The 14,082-nt window shown below is 37.8% G+C and overlaps 1 protein-coding gene across 2 annotated transcripts in view; it reads right to left on the minus strand.

Annotated features, from left to right (window-relative positions):
• Positions 1-352: 352 nt before the first annotated feature.
• The window catches only part of SLC9B1 (solute carrier family 9 member B1), a 98,579-nt gene continuing 84,849 nt past the window's right edge, over positions 353-14,082 (minus strand). The window contains exons 11-13 of one of the 2 annotated variants that reach the window (XM_053558768.1): positions 7,697-7,805; positions 7,006-7,142; positions 353-408 (exon numbers count right to left, since the gene is read on the minus strand). In XM_053558768.1, coding sequence (XP_053414743.1) covers positions 376-408; positions 7,006-7,142; positions 7,697-7,805 — 279 coding nt within the window. In that variant the 3' untranslated portion in view covers positions 353-375. Of the gene's footprint in view, positions 409-3,106; positions 3,340-7,005; positions 7,143-7,696; positions 7,806-14,082 lie in introns of those variants that run through there. The other variant, XM_053558690.1, reaches the window with a different exon arrangement.

The raw sequence follows: 14,082 nt of genomic DNA on the forward strand, positions 1-14,082 counted from the left end.
TTTTTTGTAGAGACAGAGTCTCACTTTATGGCCCTGGGTAGAGTGCCGTGGCCTCACACAGCTCACAGCAACCTCCAACTCCTGGGCTTAAGCGATTCTCTTGCCTCAGCCTCCCGAGTGGCTGGGACTACAGGCGCCCGCCACAACGCCCGGCTATTTTTTTGTTTTTTTTTGCAGTTTGGCCAGGGCCGGGTTTGAACCCGCCGCCCTCGGTATATGGGGCCGGCGCCCTACCGACTGAGCCACAGGCGCCGCCCCCCCTTCTTAGTTTTCAATGTCCTTTATGTCTTCTTGTGCCCAGGTGCACCCATTGTTTAGCTTCCATTTATTACTGAGAACATATGGTATTGTTTTTCCATTCCTGAGGTATTTTGCTTAAAATAATGATCTCCAGTTCCATCCAAGTTGCTGCAAAGAACATCATTTTATTTCTTATGCCTGAGTATAGTACTCCATCATACACACACACACATATGGAATATATATAGTGTATATTACACAGTGTATATATATATATATACACACACACACACACATATACACATACACATTTTCTCTATACACCTATGTATCAATGGGCGCTTAGGTTGATTCATATATTTTCAATTGTCGTTGTGCTGTAATAAACATTTGTGTGCAGGTGTCTTTTTGATAACATCATTTCTGTTCCTTTATTGTTGAGACAGAGTCTCATTTTTGTCACCTTCGATAGAGTGCTTTGGCGTCATAGCTCACAGCAACCTCAAACTCCTGGGCTCAAGTGATCCTCTGGCCTCAGCCTCCTTAGTAGCTGGGGACTACAGGCGCCTGCCACAACACCTGGATTTTATTTTTTTATTTTTAGTAGAGACAGGGTCTTGCTCTTGCTCAGACGGTCTCTATCTCTTAAGCTCAGCGATCCACCCACCTCAGCCTCCAACAGTGCTAGGTCATTTCTTTCTTTTGAGTAGATACCCAATAGTAGGATTGCTGGATTGAATGGTAAGTCTACTTTTAGCTTTTTAAGAAATCCCCACACTGTTTTCTATAGAATTTGTACTAATTTGCAGTACTGTCGAAAGTGATATAAGTGTATTTTCTCTGCATCCGTGCTAGCATCTGTTGTTTTTTTGACTTTTTAATAATGACTGCTCTGACAGGCATAAGGTGGCATCTCATTGTGGTTTTAATTTGCATTTCCTTGACGGTTAGTGACTTTGAACCTTTTTAAAAATATGTGTACTGGCCACTTGTCTATCTACTTTGTAAAAAAAAATCTGTTCATGATTTTTGCACACTTTTTGATGGGGTTGTTTAGTTTCTTGCTTTTGTTTGAGTTTTTATAGATTCTAAAAATTAGTCCTTTGTCAGATGTACAGTTTGAAAATAGTTTCTCCTATTCTGTAGATTGCCTGTTTACTTTGTTAACTAGGCATAGAAGGAGCATGTCTCAGAATTACAAAAGCCACATATTATAAACCCACAGCCAACATAATACGAAATGGAGAAAAGTTGAAAGTGTTCCCAACACTTTCTGAACAAAACAAAATGGTCACCACTTTCATTCAACATAATGCTGGAAATCCTAGCCAGAGCAATCATGAAAGAGAAGAATATTAATGGTATCCAAATCAGGAAAGAGGAAGTCAAACTATCCCTCTTTGCTGACAATGTGATCTTGTATCTAGAAAACTCCAAAGATTTCACCTAGAGTCTCCTGAAATTGATAAATAAATTCAGCAAAGTCTCAGGACACAAAATCAATGTACATAAATCAGTAGCATTTCTATATTCTAACAATGGTCAAGCTGAGATTCAAATCAATGATTCAATACCAAGTTCAATAGCTACCAAGAACATGAAATACCTAGGAATATATTTAAGGAAAGAGGTGGAAGATCTCTACTAGGAGAACTACAAAACTCTGAGTAAAGATATCACGGCAGATACAAACAAATGGAAAAACCTATCATGATCATGGATAAGTAGAATCAACGTTGTTAAAATGCCCATACTACCCAGAGTGATCTACAAATTCCATGCAATCCCCATCAAAATACCAATGTCATATTTCACAGATATAGAAAATTTTTTTTTCTTCATTTGGAACCAGAAAAGAGCTCAAATAACCAAAGCAATCTTAAACTAAAAGAACAAATTTGGAGGCATCATGTTACCAGACTTCAAAATATATTAGAAGGCTATAGAAACCAAAACATCATGGTATTGGTACAAAAATAAGACTTATACCAATGGAACAGAACAGAAAACCCAAATATAAAATCATCTACCTAGAACCAGCTGATCTTTGATAAGGCAGACGATGATGTACATTGGGGAAAAGAAGCCCCATTCAATAAATGCTGCTGGGAAAATTGGATAGCCACCTTCAGAAGAATGAAACAGGATCCCTATTTCTTTTTCTTTCTTTCTTTTTTTTTTGAGACAGAGACTCAAGCTGTCACCCTGGGTAGAGCACTGTGGAGTCACGGCCCATAGCAACCGCAAACTCTTGAGCTCAAGCGATTCTCCTGCCTCAGCCTCCCAAGTAGCTGGGACCACAGGTGCCCGCCATAATGCCCAGCCACTTTTTTGTTGTTATTGGCATTGTTGTTCTAGCTGTCCTGGGCCGGGATCGAACCTGCCAGCCTTGGTGTATGAGCTACCCACTGAGCTACCGGTGCCACCATTCACAAAAATTAATTCAAGGTTTGTTTAATTTGTTATTAAGCTTAGTTTGTATATAACATCAAATTCAGCTTGATGGATTACTTCAAACTTTCTTAGGGTAGTTACAGATTTACTTTGTTCTTAAAATATGTAAATACTAAAAGAACATTCTACTTAATATCTTTATTTTATTTTATTCTTTTTGCAGTTTTTTTTTTGGCCAGCGCTGGGTTTGAACCCACCACCTCTGGCATAGGGGCCGGAGCCCTACTCCTTTGAGCCACAGGCACCGCCCTACTTAATATCTTTTTCATTAACTTTGTAATAAAATATCACGGGAAAGCCCTGTAGTGAAATCATATTTATTACTAAATCTTCTCTTCTATGTACACTCTCTACATATTTGTAGTTCTAAATTTTTCTGTGAGCTAATTCATTAAAAGAAGCAGGCAGATAATGACAAATAAATGTTTTAATGATGTTCCAATTGTGCTAACTGTGCAGTTTTATTTTGTTTGGATCATAATGACGTTTAAGTATTTTGGGCCCCAGTAGGCCAATGAGTAGAGCTCCATTTGGAGCTGTCATTAAGATGGCTAAAAATGCTAGTGTCATCACATCCTTTGAATACGATTCCAAGTGGGGTGCAGAGACTCTTGCTGTTTCTAGAGCCAGAGGACCTAATACAGCCTGCATTTAGGAAGGAAAATGAGATATAAAGAAAAATATTAAAATGAGTTAATATATAATAATAAAAGTAAATGGCTCTATTAAAATAAATAAACAAAATCTAGTAGTGGACTATTAGAAAAGAAACAAGACTGAAAGTAATTTCTGAAAATTACTTTCATAATTTAGAGTAATATAGAGTTTCACCATAATATAGAGTTTCACCAACTCTATATTCTTTCTAGCAAATACATTTGGAGGAAGAGTGCAATATTGACAGATCAGCATGCAGACCTGCTGGGGCTGATTTTGTTCTCTTGTCCTCTCAGCTTTTCCCTATTCAAATATCTCTTTTGAGTGCTCATATTACCCTCAGAACATCAGGAGTTCTAACTGAACCAGAGTTTTGCTTAGTTGCCTTTACCATCTACCACTAAGTTCTTGGCTGCAATAAGGCAACAGAAAATACTCAGATTTTTCATGGTCTTTTAGGATCTGTTACTCTTCTCATTATTCTTCCTACGTTATGGGAGTTATGTTATAGCAGAACTGACAAGAGGTTTGGAATCCAGCAAAGTGTGTTTGAATCCTGTTTTTGCCTCAACCAGGTGAGTAATCTTGTACAAGTGACTTAACCTCTCTGATCTTCTAATTACTTACTGGTAAAATGAACAACAAAATACTTCCCTCACTGGGTGGTTTTGAGTATTAAATATGAGAGTGCAAAGAACACCTGGCACATATATGTCTTCATATAGTAGTAACTTTCTCTATCCACCCCCACTTCTCATCCCCTGCCAGTCAGGGGACAAATTCTTTTGAATTCCAGTTATCTTTTATCATATCTATTTTTACTAACATAAAGCAAATTTATTACTAATCCTCTCTCTATTTACTGACCTGAAATTACTTAAAAACTTTTGGTGTTACACGTATAAATGCCTTTTTAGGGATAAAACATGATTGTATATCTTCTATGGGGTTGCAAAGTAACAGCATAATGGTAGAAGCATTACCTCTGATATAGGACATTATGGGAAAAGAACCTCAATTTAACATTATTTTCCACATCCCAAACCAATAGTTAAAAGTGGTGTAATGTTTATCTAATACCTTCATTTATTATATTTATTTATTTATTTATTTATTGAAACAGGATGTCACTCGGTTGCCCAGGCTGGAGCGCAGAGGTGTGATCATAGCTCATTATAACCTTGAACTCCTGAGCTTGAGTAATTCCCCTGCCTTGGCTTCCCAAAGCAGTGGGACTATGGGCATTAGTCAGTAGACTAATTAGTCAGTAGACTGCCCCTGTTTTGGTTGATAACTTTTTATTTACTGAACACAAGCCAATATGTGAGATGCTAGGAAGAACAAGAGGAACCAGGCAGAAAACCAACTCTACAGAATCTTACTGTTCAGAAGAAAATTTGAACATAAAAGAACTGCCACAAAACCATTGAATTTTATGAGTTGATTTTAATACTTGTGACAATCCTATTATGTGAGGATTACTACGAGATGACAAATGATTTTTACCTAGTGAATGAAATATAATATTATTTCATTAAAAGAACCCAATTAGCACATTTATGAACTAAATTCTTTATTTGCCCTCTTAATATCTTCCATTTTTTCACTTTCATTTTTATTGGTATTTATGAACTGAGGAATAAAAGAAAGAACTGAAGCGTAGCTGATGCTATTTAAGCAAGAGAGAATGAAGAAGATAAAAGTGCAAAGTTTTAAAATTAAAATTTAAAGTATTTGTTGATCCAATTCATTTGTGACATTATCCTTATCTATTGCTGCTGTGACTCTCTATTTTCATAAATAATTAATTTTATATGTCTTGGCAGTCCCTGGAACCAGCTTTATATTCTTTGTGCAGAAGACAGTATGGACTCAACAGACAGAAATAGGCAGAAAGCAGAATAATACAGCAAGATTTGAGTGGGTGATCTCCTTTCTCATATTTGCTTCTCTTTTTTTCTTGCTTCATGAAAATTATGAAATAATAAAACAAAATTACAAGTGTACTGTTGGAAGGAAAGAGAATAGAGGGATGGATAGATAATCCTTTTGTGGATTGATTATTCTCTCTACAGTAGACACTAAAAACAAAAATGTTATTATTATTTATATTTCTTTTCTGTTCCTTTTTTTTTTTGAGACAGAATCTCACTATGTCACCCTCAGTAGAGTGCTGTGGCATTACAGCTCACAGCGACCTCTAACTCTTGGGCTTAAGTGATTGTCTTGCCTCAGCCTCCCAACTAGCTGGGACTACAGGTGCCCACCACAATGCCTGGCTTTTTTTTTGTTGTTGTAGTTGTCACTGTTGTTTAGCAGGCCCGGGCTGGTGTATGTAGTTGGTGCCCTACTCACTAAGCTACAGCACTGAGCCTATTATTTATACTTCTTGCAGATAAAATAACAACATTGTTCACTGAGCCCCACTGTATGCTAGAGACTGTGCTAAGCACATGGGTTATCTCACTTAATCCTCACAAGACCACTATGAAATAGACAGTCATAGACTTCATTGTAAAATGAGGAAACTGAGGCACTGAGGGATTGGGAAATAACTTGTCTAAAGTTATTGGAAAGTAACATGGTATTTAAAAGGGGCAATCTGGCCCTATGGCCCTACTTTTGGAACCATGATAATATAGAATTTTGTTGCATGGAAATTTAGATGCTTCTGTTTCAGAATACCAAGAAAAGAACTCTAGGAAATTAAGGTATTACGCTACCAAGTTAAACAGTCTAATAATAAATAGCATTATCTTTAAGTAGGAGTAGAATATCACTGAATAAGAGGGAAAAATTACAAAGTCTCTCATTCATTCATTCACTACTGTAGGGATATTTATTATAGACATGTAATACATATTTACTTTCTGCATGCCAGGCACTCTGGGAAAAGTCTGCTACAAAGTTCTAGAAGAAAGTAATGGAAAAAAAACACTGTCCCTGTCCTTCCTATATAGTTTATTTAGGGGAGGAGATTCAGCCTTTAATTAAATAGTTAAGAATAATATGTGTGCATTTGTGTGGTGGATCGAGTGACAGGGGTAGGAAAAGTGTTTTTAAAACGTTAATGTCCCTAGCTCAGCACCCACAGCATAGTGGTTAGGGCGCCAGCCACATACACTGAGGGTGGTGGGTTTGAACCTGGCCCAGGTCAGCTAAACAATGACAACTGCAACAAAAAATAGTCAGGCATTATGGTGTGCACCTGTAGTCCCAGCTACTTGGGAGGAAGAGAATAGCTTAAGCCCAAGAGTTTGAGGTTGCTGTGAGCTGTGATGGCACAGTACTCTACCAAAGGTGACATAGTGAGACTCTGTCTCAAAAAAAAAAAAAAAATTAATGTCCCTACTTTAAAATCACAACATTTAGCTCTAAGATTCAGTAAAATACAAAAATTCTAACATTCAGATATGCTCATATTTGTGGAGAAAATACAAAAAATTATTTCATAAATTTGAAAAATATTTGTCATTAAAAGTACACATTTCAATTTCAGGAGAATTTCTTTTAAAACTGAGGTTTAAAAAGTTCATATTAATTTTATGAGTAAGGCTAATAGCCCATATTTAATGATTAGAGTAACATTCTTCATTTAGAATTTTAAAAAAATCATCAAAACCAAAATATTAGAATGACTTAATATATTCTTACCTGGACTGTAGCTTTGGGAATCCATGATAAAGCAATAAATATTTTCTCTTTAAAACTAAAACCAGCAAAACACATCAGCGTGAATGTGACTAAAATTCGAACACATAATGCCAAACTCAGAGTAGCAACAAAAATGCCTACAACAGATAAAAATATGAACAGAAATAACAAAATGTTTGCGATGAAGTGATTCTTTATGTCCAGAGATACGATTTCTAAAACTTATGAAAGCATTTTAACACTATGTTTATGTTTTTATTTTTTAAGTAAGAGTAATATAAGACATACAAATATGGATTGAAGCTTCTATGTAGAGTGTAAGAGATTATCTGAGTGTGGAGGTACCGTGAAAGATAAGAAAGATGACGTTTATTCAATTCTAAATTAATAGAGGTTTTCTGAAGATTTTTCAACGAAAGTCTTCAAAAAGTACTGATGATATCTAATATCTTCCTTCAGAAAAGAAATCTTATCTCTATTTCCTCAGATCCCTCAGGGAAGATAGTGCTATCTTTGTCACAAAAACAAATACACAGAGAAGAGGAGGAGCAAATATATATTACTGTGTCAATATGTGCTTCTGAAGTTCTTTATTTTCATTCAAAGACAGACTGCAAATAAAAACTAAAATATTCATATTTTTCTTAAAATTATTTGAACCTTATGCTTTTTGTACTGCAATCATTCTTACCAACACTATTTGATTCAAGAGATGAAACAGATACTTCTAATCCAACTAAACCAAAAAGAAGTGGTTGAAAAATATTCCATGCACCTGAAATAATTTTTTGAACTCCAATCTGTAGAAAAGAGAAATACATTTATAGTTATTATGTAATTATATTTAATTTATATATATAATTTACATACATTTAATGTACATGTAAAAGAAGTACATTTCAGAAATTTATTCTTTAAAACTAAAAAATTTTTATTTTATGTATGTATTTTTCAGTTACAAGTATTTATTTTTAAATGCGAAGAGGAAAAGGAGTAACACAGAGGTAACTTTTGGTACTTTCTTTCCAGCCCATTACCTTCACGTCCACCCCAACATAAAGCACTGGCAGGCGGGACTGCAGAAAGAGTCACAAAGTCAGTCACAACCCTGGAGAGATGGGATTCAAGTTCATCTCAGGTGCCTTGTCCTGGAACCAGTTGAGAGTTCAGGCGCACAGGACTCTCCAGTGGGTGAGGACACCCGTAGCTCACGCCTTAACACAGTGAAGAGTCCCACCACCGCTAGAAAGGCTATGAAGGATCCACTGAACTTTCCTGGCCTGGGACTGGTGGAGAAGGCAATGATGAGGACAGCAAGGGAGAGTGTGCCTGGGCTGCAGGTGGGACCTCTTGGAGGTGGTGATGCAGTACAGGGAAGAGCAGAGCAGGCTGCCTGCCACAAAGCTGGAGAAGACAATGCCTAATGGTGCCCTGTGTGGGTGCAGCACGGGAGTCCAAAGGAAGACAAAAATGAAGATGCTATTCTCAAAAAGGGCCTGCATGGTGCCTATGGTGCCTAGCAGCAGCATGCGGTGGTCTGACAGGGGCAGCGCAGGCCCCCAGCACAGATCATTGAGAAGACACACTGCTGGTCATAGTTGTGAAGGGCCAGTGCTCCAGCCACAGCCAGGAGAGGAATGGCAGCCACAAATGGCACTACAGGCCCTAGCCCCATCCAGCTTGCCACAGCCTCAGTTGCCACACCTGCCACTATAGCCAGCACATGGTTCCAGAAGACAGCTTGGGCAAAAGTAGTTGGGATCCACTCCACGGGGGAAGTCATGGTGCTCCATGTGCGTGTGGGTGTACCAGGCCTCGAAGGCTGTGAAGAGCAGGGCTGTGGACAGCTCACCATGTGCTGGTCCCACCAGCAGCACCAAACAGTCCCTAGAGAGTTTGGTTAAGCAGCATAGAGAGTAAGTGAGGGAGAAGAGGACACAAGACTTTTTGCGACCCAGCCAATCTACAAAGGAAGAGGCCACTAGGCCAAACAGGATGGTGGAGGCAAGGCTACAGACATCGAGGATGGCAATTTGACTCTCCAGAAAGTAGTCATGCTGATAGTTTATAAAGGTAGGGGGCCTGGAACCAGTCAGCTGCCAGGGCCAGGAAGTAGACCTGCTTGAAGTCCAGTTGAAACCAAAGGAAGGAAGGATTGCTGCAGGCCCTTCTAGGGGGCTTAGCCTGGCATTTTGACAGCTCCAGCCCCAAGCAGCCTACAAAAATGAGGTAGGCACTCACCAGTATAGTGGGCCCCAGCTGACCTCTCATGCTCACTGGGGAGTCCGTTTTTGCTCACAACATGACGTCCCCTGTCCTGGGCATCCCTCCTGACGTGTAGGTCTCTTGAGTTGCTTTATGGTCATGTATTTATTTATTTTTTAAATTATTTTTGAGGTAGGGTCTCACTCTATTGCCTGGGCTGGAATGCAGTGGCAGAATCTCAGCTTACTGTAACCTCAAATTCCTGGATTCAGGTAATTCTCCTTCCTCAGCCACCCAAGTAGCTAGTATTATAGGTGTGTGCCATCATGCCCAGCTAATAAAAACATTTTTTTTGGAGAGATGGGGTCTCATTACGTTGCCTAAGCTAGTCTTGAACTCCTGGCCACAAATGATCCTTAGTCTCGGACTCCCAAAGTATTCAGATTACAGGTGTGAATCACTGCATCTGGTCCATACCATTAACATCGAATAAACTTAAGATATTTAATTTTTTGATAAGATGCGGCATGGTGGCTCACATCTGTAGTCCTAGTTCTCTGAGAGGCCAAGGTGCGTGGATTGCTTGAGCCCAGAAGTTCTGTACTGGCCAGGCGCGATGGCTCATGCCTGTAATCCTAGCACTTTGGGAGGCCAAGGTGGGTGGACTGCCTGAACTCAGGAGTTCAAAACCAGCCTTAGCAAAAGTGAGACCCCATCTCTGAAAATAGCTGGGCATTGTGGGGGGAGCCTATAGTCTCAGCTACTTGGGAGGCTGAGGCAGGAGAATGGTTTGAGCCTAAGAGTTTGAGGTTGCTGTGAGCTATGATGATGCCATGGCACTCTACTGAGGGCAATGAAGTGAGATTCTGTCTCAAAAAAAAAAAAAAATTCGTTTTAGAGAGGAGAAATGTTAAAACCTAATTAATAGAAATTGAACAGGTTAATTCCTTTACTCAAACAGGTAGAATTTGTTTAAGAGAAACCCACAAAGCTATAAAGTAAACATATTACTTGGTCATTTTGTCAGAGAATAAATGAGGTCTTTCGAGTTTCAGACAGTTTTAGTGAGAGTTTTAGCTCTTGTTTGTAAGGTAACTGAACAGAGACAGAACCTCATCATGCCTGATGAGAACATACTCAACTCACACAAACATCTGGGTTCTTAGTGGGGAGCTGGGAAAACCTCCACTAACAATGTTACCCTGGAACCCAATCCTACGAAAGTGAATCCTGATATGTCATAAACTACTGGGAAAAAAATACTGTAGTTTGTTAGGTCTGCTTCCAAAGAACCCACGTTGAATACCCCAAAGTTACCTTTTCCTCACAACCAAATAAAAAACATTCGATTCTTATTTGATTGCCTGTTCAGCTTCTCTCTCTGGGAATGAATCCTTCCCAGGGCTACCTGTCCTATTAAAAGGTTACAGGAAAGAGTTCTGTTGGCATAACAGTCTCTTCTCTAGGAATCTGCATCAGGAGATTTTAGCCTTAGTTGGGGCTTATTTATTTATTTATTTTTAACAGAAGATATATATAAGAACTTTGATTATTTTTGCTCAGGGCATAAACTATCTTCATAACTATTTCCCTAGGTGGTGTCTTTGGCTCAAAGGGGTAGGGCGCCGGCCCCATGTGCTGGAGGTGGTGGGTTCAAACACAGTCCTGCCACCCCCCAAAATGCAAACTATTTCCCTTATGACTGTGTGTTCTGAATGTAATTTATAAAAGTTAAAAAAAAAACAAAGAAAAGCAGTGTTAACATATTTTCTCCATGTATATTTCCCTATTTGCTAGTTTCAATCTTTAAAACCTATTTATTCTAGTTTATTTCATTTAAAAAATAATTCTAGTAGGGCGGTGCCTGTGGCTCAAGGAGTAGGGCGTTGGTCCCATATGCCGGAGGTGGCAGGTTCAAACCTAGCCCCGGCCAAAAACCACAAAAAAAAAAAAAATTCTAGTTGTTTTCATCCTATTTGTCCAATTACATTTCATTCATTATTGACCACTTAATTTCTTTTATAATTATACAGGAATATTAAATGAAATGCCACTTGATTTTCGGGCAGGGGACTTCTCAAGCTGATTCTAAAATTTATCTAAGAAAGAATGTGGGCAGGAACAAGTCAAGAAATACTTTAAAAAGAAGTACAATAAGGGGGTACCTTTTTATTTTATTTTTTTGAGAGGGTACCTTTTATGTTAGATTTTGAGAAATAAAACTTCGGTGATTTAAAAGAGTAATATTGGCCTAAGAGTAGACAAGTAGATTTACATAGATTCCAGAACTTACCTATATATGAGAGAATTAAGTTCATGTTAAAAGCAGCACTTAAAATAATCAATGGATTAGTCAATAAATAATTTGGCAAAAATTGACTATCCAATTTATATACATGTATGTATGTACATATCTTTTATATGTTAGTATATATGTGTGTCTATGAGTAAATATATATACACACACGTATATATACAAATCTTTACAGCTTTTACAAAGATAAATTCCACATGGATCAAAGAATCAAATGCAAAACCAAAATAAACAAAATGACTAAAACAAATGTAACTATGGCTGAGACCATCTAACAGTAAAAAGAACACACATATTGATAATATCCATTGAGGTTGATGAGTTGAGGTATTAGACATTCTTCTACACTGTTGGCAGGAGTGTAAATAATTAAAATTTTTTGGGAGGATAATTTGGCAGTACCTATCAAAATAAAAAATAGATCATTTCTTTTTTTTTTTTTTTTTTCAGGATAAAAGAATTTATTAAGTACATAACAACCAGAGACACAGAAAACATTAAGCATTAGAAGAGTACACTAAGAACGACATTATACCAAAACGTTAAAGTCTGTATGAAATGTACAGTTTGCTAGCAAAATATAAGTTGCCAAAACCGACCAAAAAAATGGAGAACCCAACACCATAATGACCATAAAGAAAAAATTAAAGCAGTTACTAAGATCTAAATCCTCAAGAAAAGGAAGGAGTCCTGAGACTGTTTTATAATCTTTTTTTTTTTTATTTTTTTTATTTATTTTTTTTTTATTGTTGGGGATTCATTGAGGGTACAATAAGCCAGTTACACTGATTACAATTGTTAGGTAAAGTCCCTCTTGCAATCATGTCTTGCCCCCATAAAGTGTGACACACACTAAGGCCCCACCCCCCTCCCTCCATCCCTCTTTCTGCTTCCCCCCCATGACCTTAATTGTCATTAATTGTCCTCATATCAAGATTGAGTACATAGGATTCATGCTTCTCCATTCTTGTGATGCTTTACTAAGAATAATGTCTTCCACTTCCATCCAGGTTAATACAAAGGATGTAAAGTCTCCATTTTTTTTAATGGCTGAATAGTATTCCATAGTATACATATACCACAGCTTGTTAATCCATTCCTGGGTTGGTGGGCATTTAGGCTGTTTCCACATTTTGGCGATTGTAAATTGAGCTGCAATAAACAGTCTAGTACAAGTGTCCTTATGATAAAAGGATTTCTTTCCTTCTGGGTAGATGCCCAGTAATGGGATTGCAGGATCAAATGGGAGGTCTAGGTTGAGTGCTTTGAGGTTTCTCCATACTTCCTTCCAGAAAGGTTGTACTAGTTTGCAGTCCCACCAGCAATGTAAAAGTGTTCCCTTCTCTCCACATCCACGCCAGCATCTGCAGTTTTGAGATTTTGTGATATGGGCCATTCTCACTGGGGTTAGATGATATCTCAGGGATGTTTTGATTTGCATTTCTCTAATATATAGAGATGATGAACATTTTTTCATGTGTTTGTTAGCCATTCGTCTGTCGTCTTTAGAGAAAGTTCTATTCATGTCTCTTGCCCATTGATATAAGGGATTGTTGGCTTTTTTCATGTGGATTAATTTGAGTTCTCTATAGATCCTGGTTATCAAGCTTTTGTCTGATTGAAAATATGCAAATATCCTTTCCCATTGTGTGGGTTGTCTCTTTGCTTTGGTTATTGTCTCCTTAGCTGTACAGAAGCTTTTCAGTTTAATGAAGTCCCATTTGTTTATTTTTGTTGTTGTTGCAATTGCCATGGCAGTCCTCTTCATGAAGTCTTCCCCCAGGCCAATATCTTCCAGTGTTTTGCCTATGCTTTCTTTGAGGATTTTTATTGTTTCATGCCTTAAATTTAAGTCCTTTATCCATCTTGAATCAATTTTTGTGAGTGGGGAAAGGTGTGGGTCCAGTTTCAGTCTTTTACATGTAGACATCCAGTTCTCACAACACCATTTATTGAATAGGGAGTTTTTCCCCCAAGGTAAGTTCTTGTTTGGTTTATCGAAGATTAGGTGGTTGTAAGATGTTAGTTTCATTTCTTGGTGTTCAATTCGATTCCAAGTGTCTATGTCTCTGTTTTTGTGCCAGTACCATGCTGTCTTGAACACTATGGCTTTGTAGTACAGACTAAAATCTGGTATGCTGATGCCCCTAGCTTTATTTTTGTTACTAAGAACTGCCTTAGCTATACGGGGTTTTTTCTGGTTCCATACAAAACGCAGAATCATTTTTTCCAAATCTTGAAAGTACGATGTAGGTACTTTGATAGGAATGGCATTGAATAGGTAGATTGCTTTGGGAAGTATACACATTTTAACAATGTTGATTTTTCCCATCCATGAGCATGGTATGTTCTTCCATTTGTTAATATCCTCTGCTATTTCCTTTCTGAGGAGTTCATAGTTTTCTTTATAGAGGTCCTTCACCTCCTTCGTTAGGTATATTCCTAGGTATTTCATTTTCTTCGAAACTATGGTGAAGGGAGTTGTGTCCTTAATTAGCTTCTCATCTTGACTGTTATTGGTGTATACAAAGGCTACTGACTTGTGGACATTGATTTTA

This window comes from Nycticebus coucang, chromosome 1, assembly GCF_027406575.1.
Source record: "Nycticebus coucang isolate mNycCou1 chromosome 1, mNycCou1.pri, whole genome shotgun sequence".
Classification (NCBI taxonomy): Eukaryota; Metazoa; Chordata; class Mammalia; order Primates; family Lorisidae; genus Nycticebus; species Nycticebus coucang.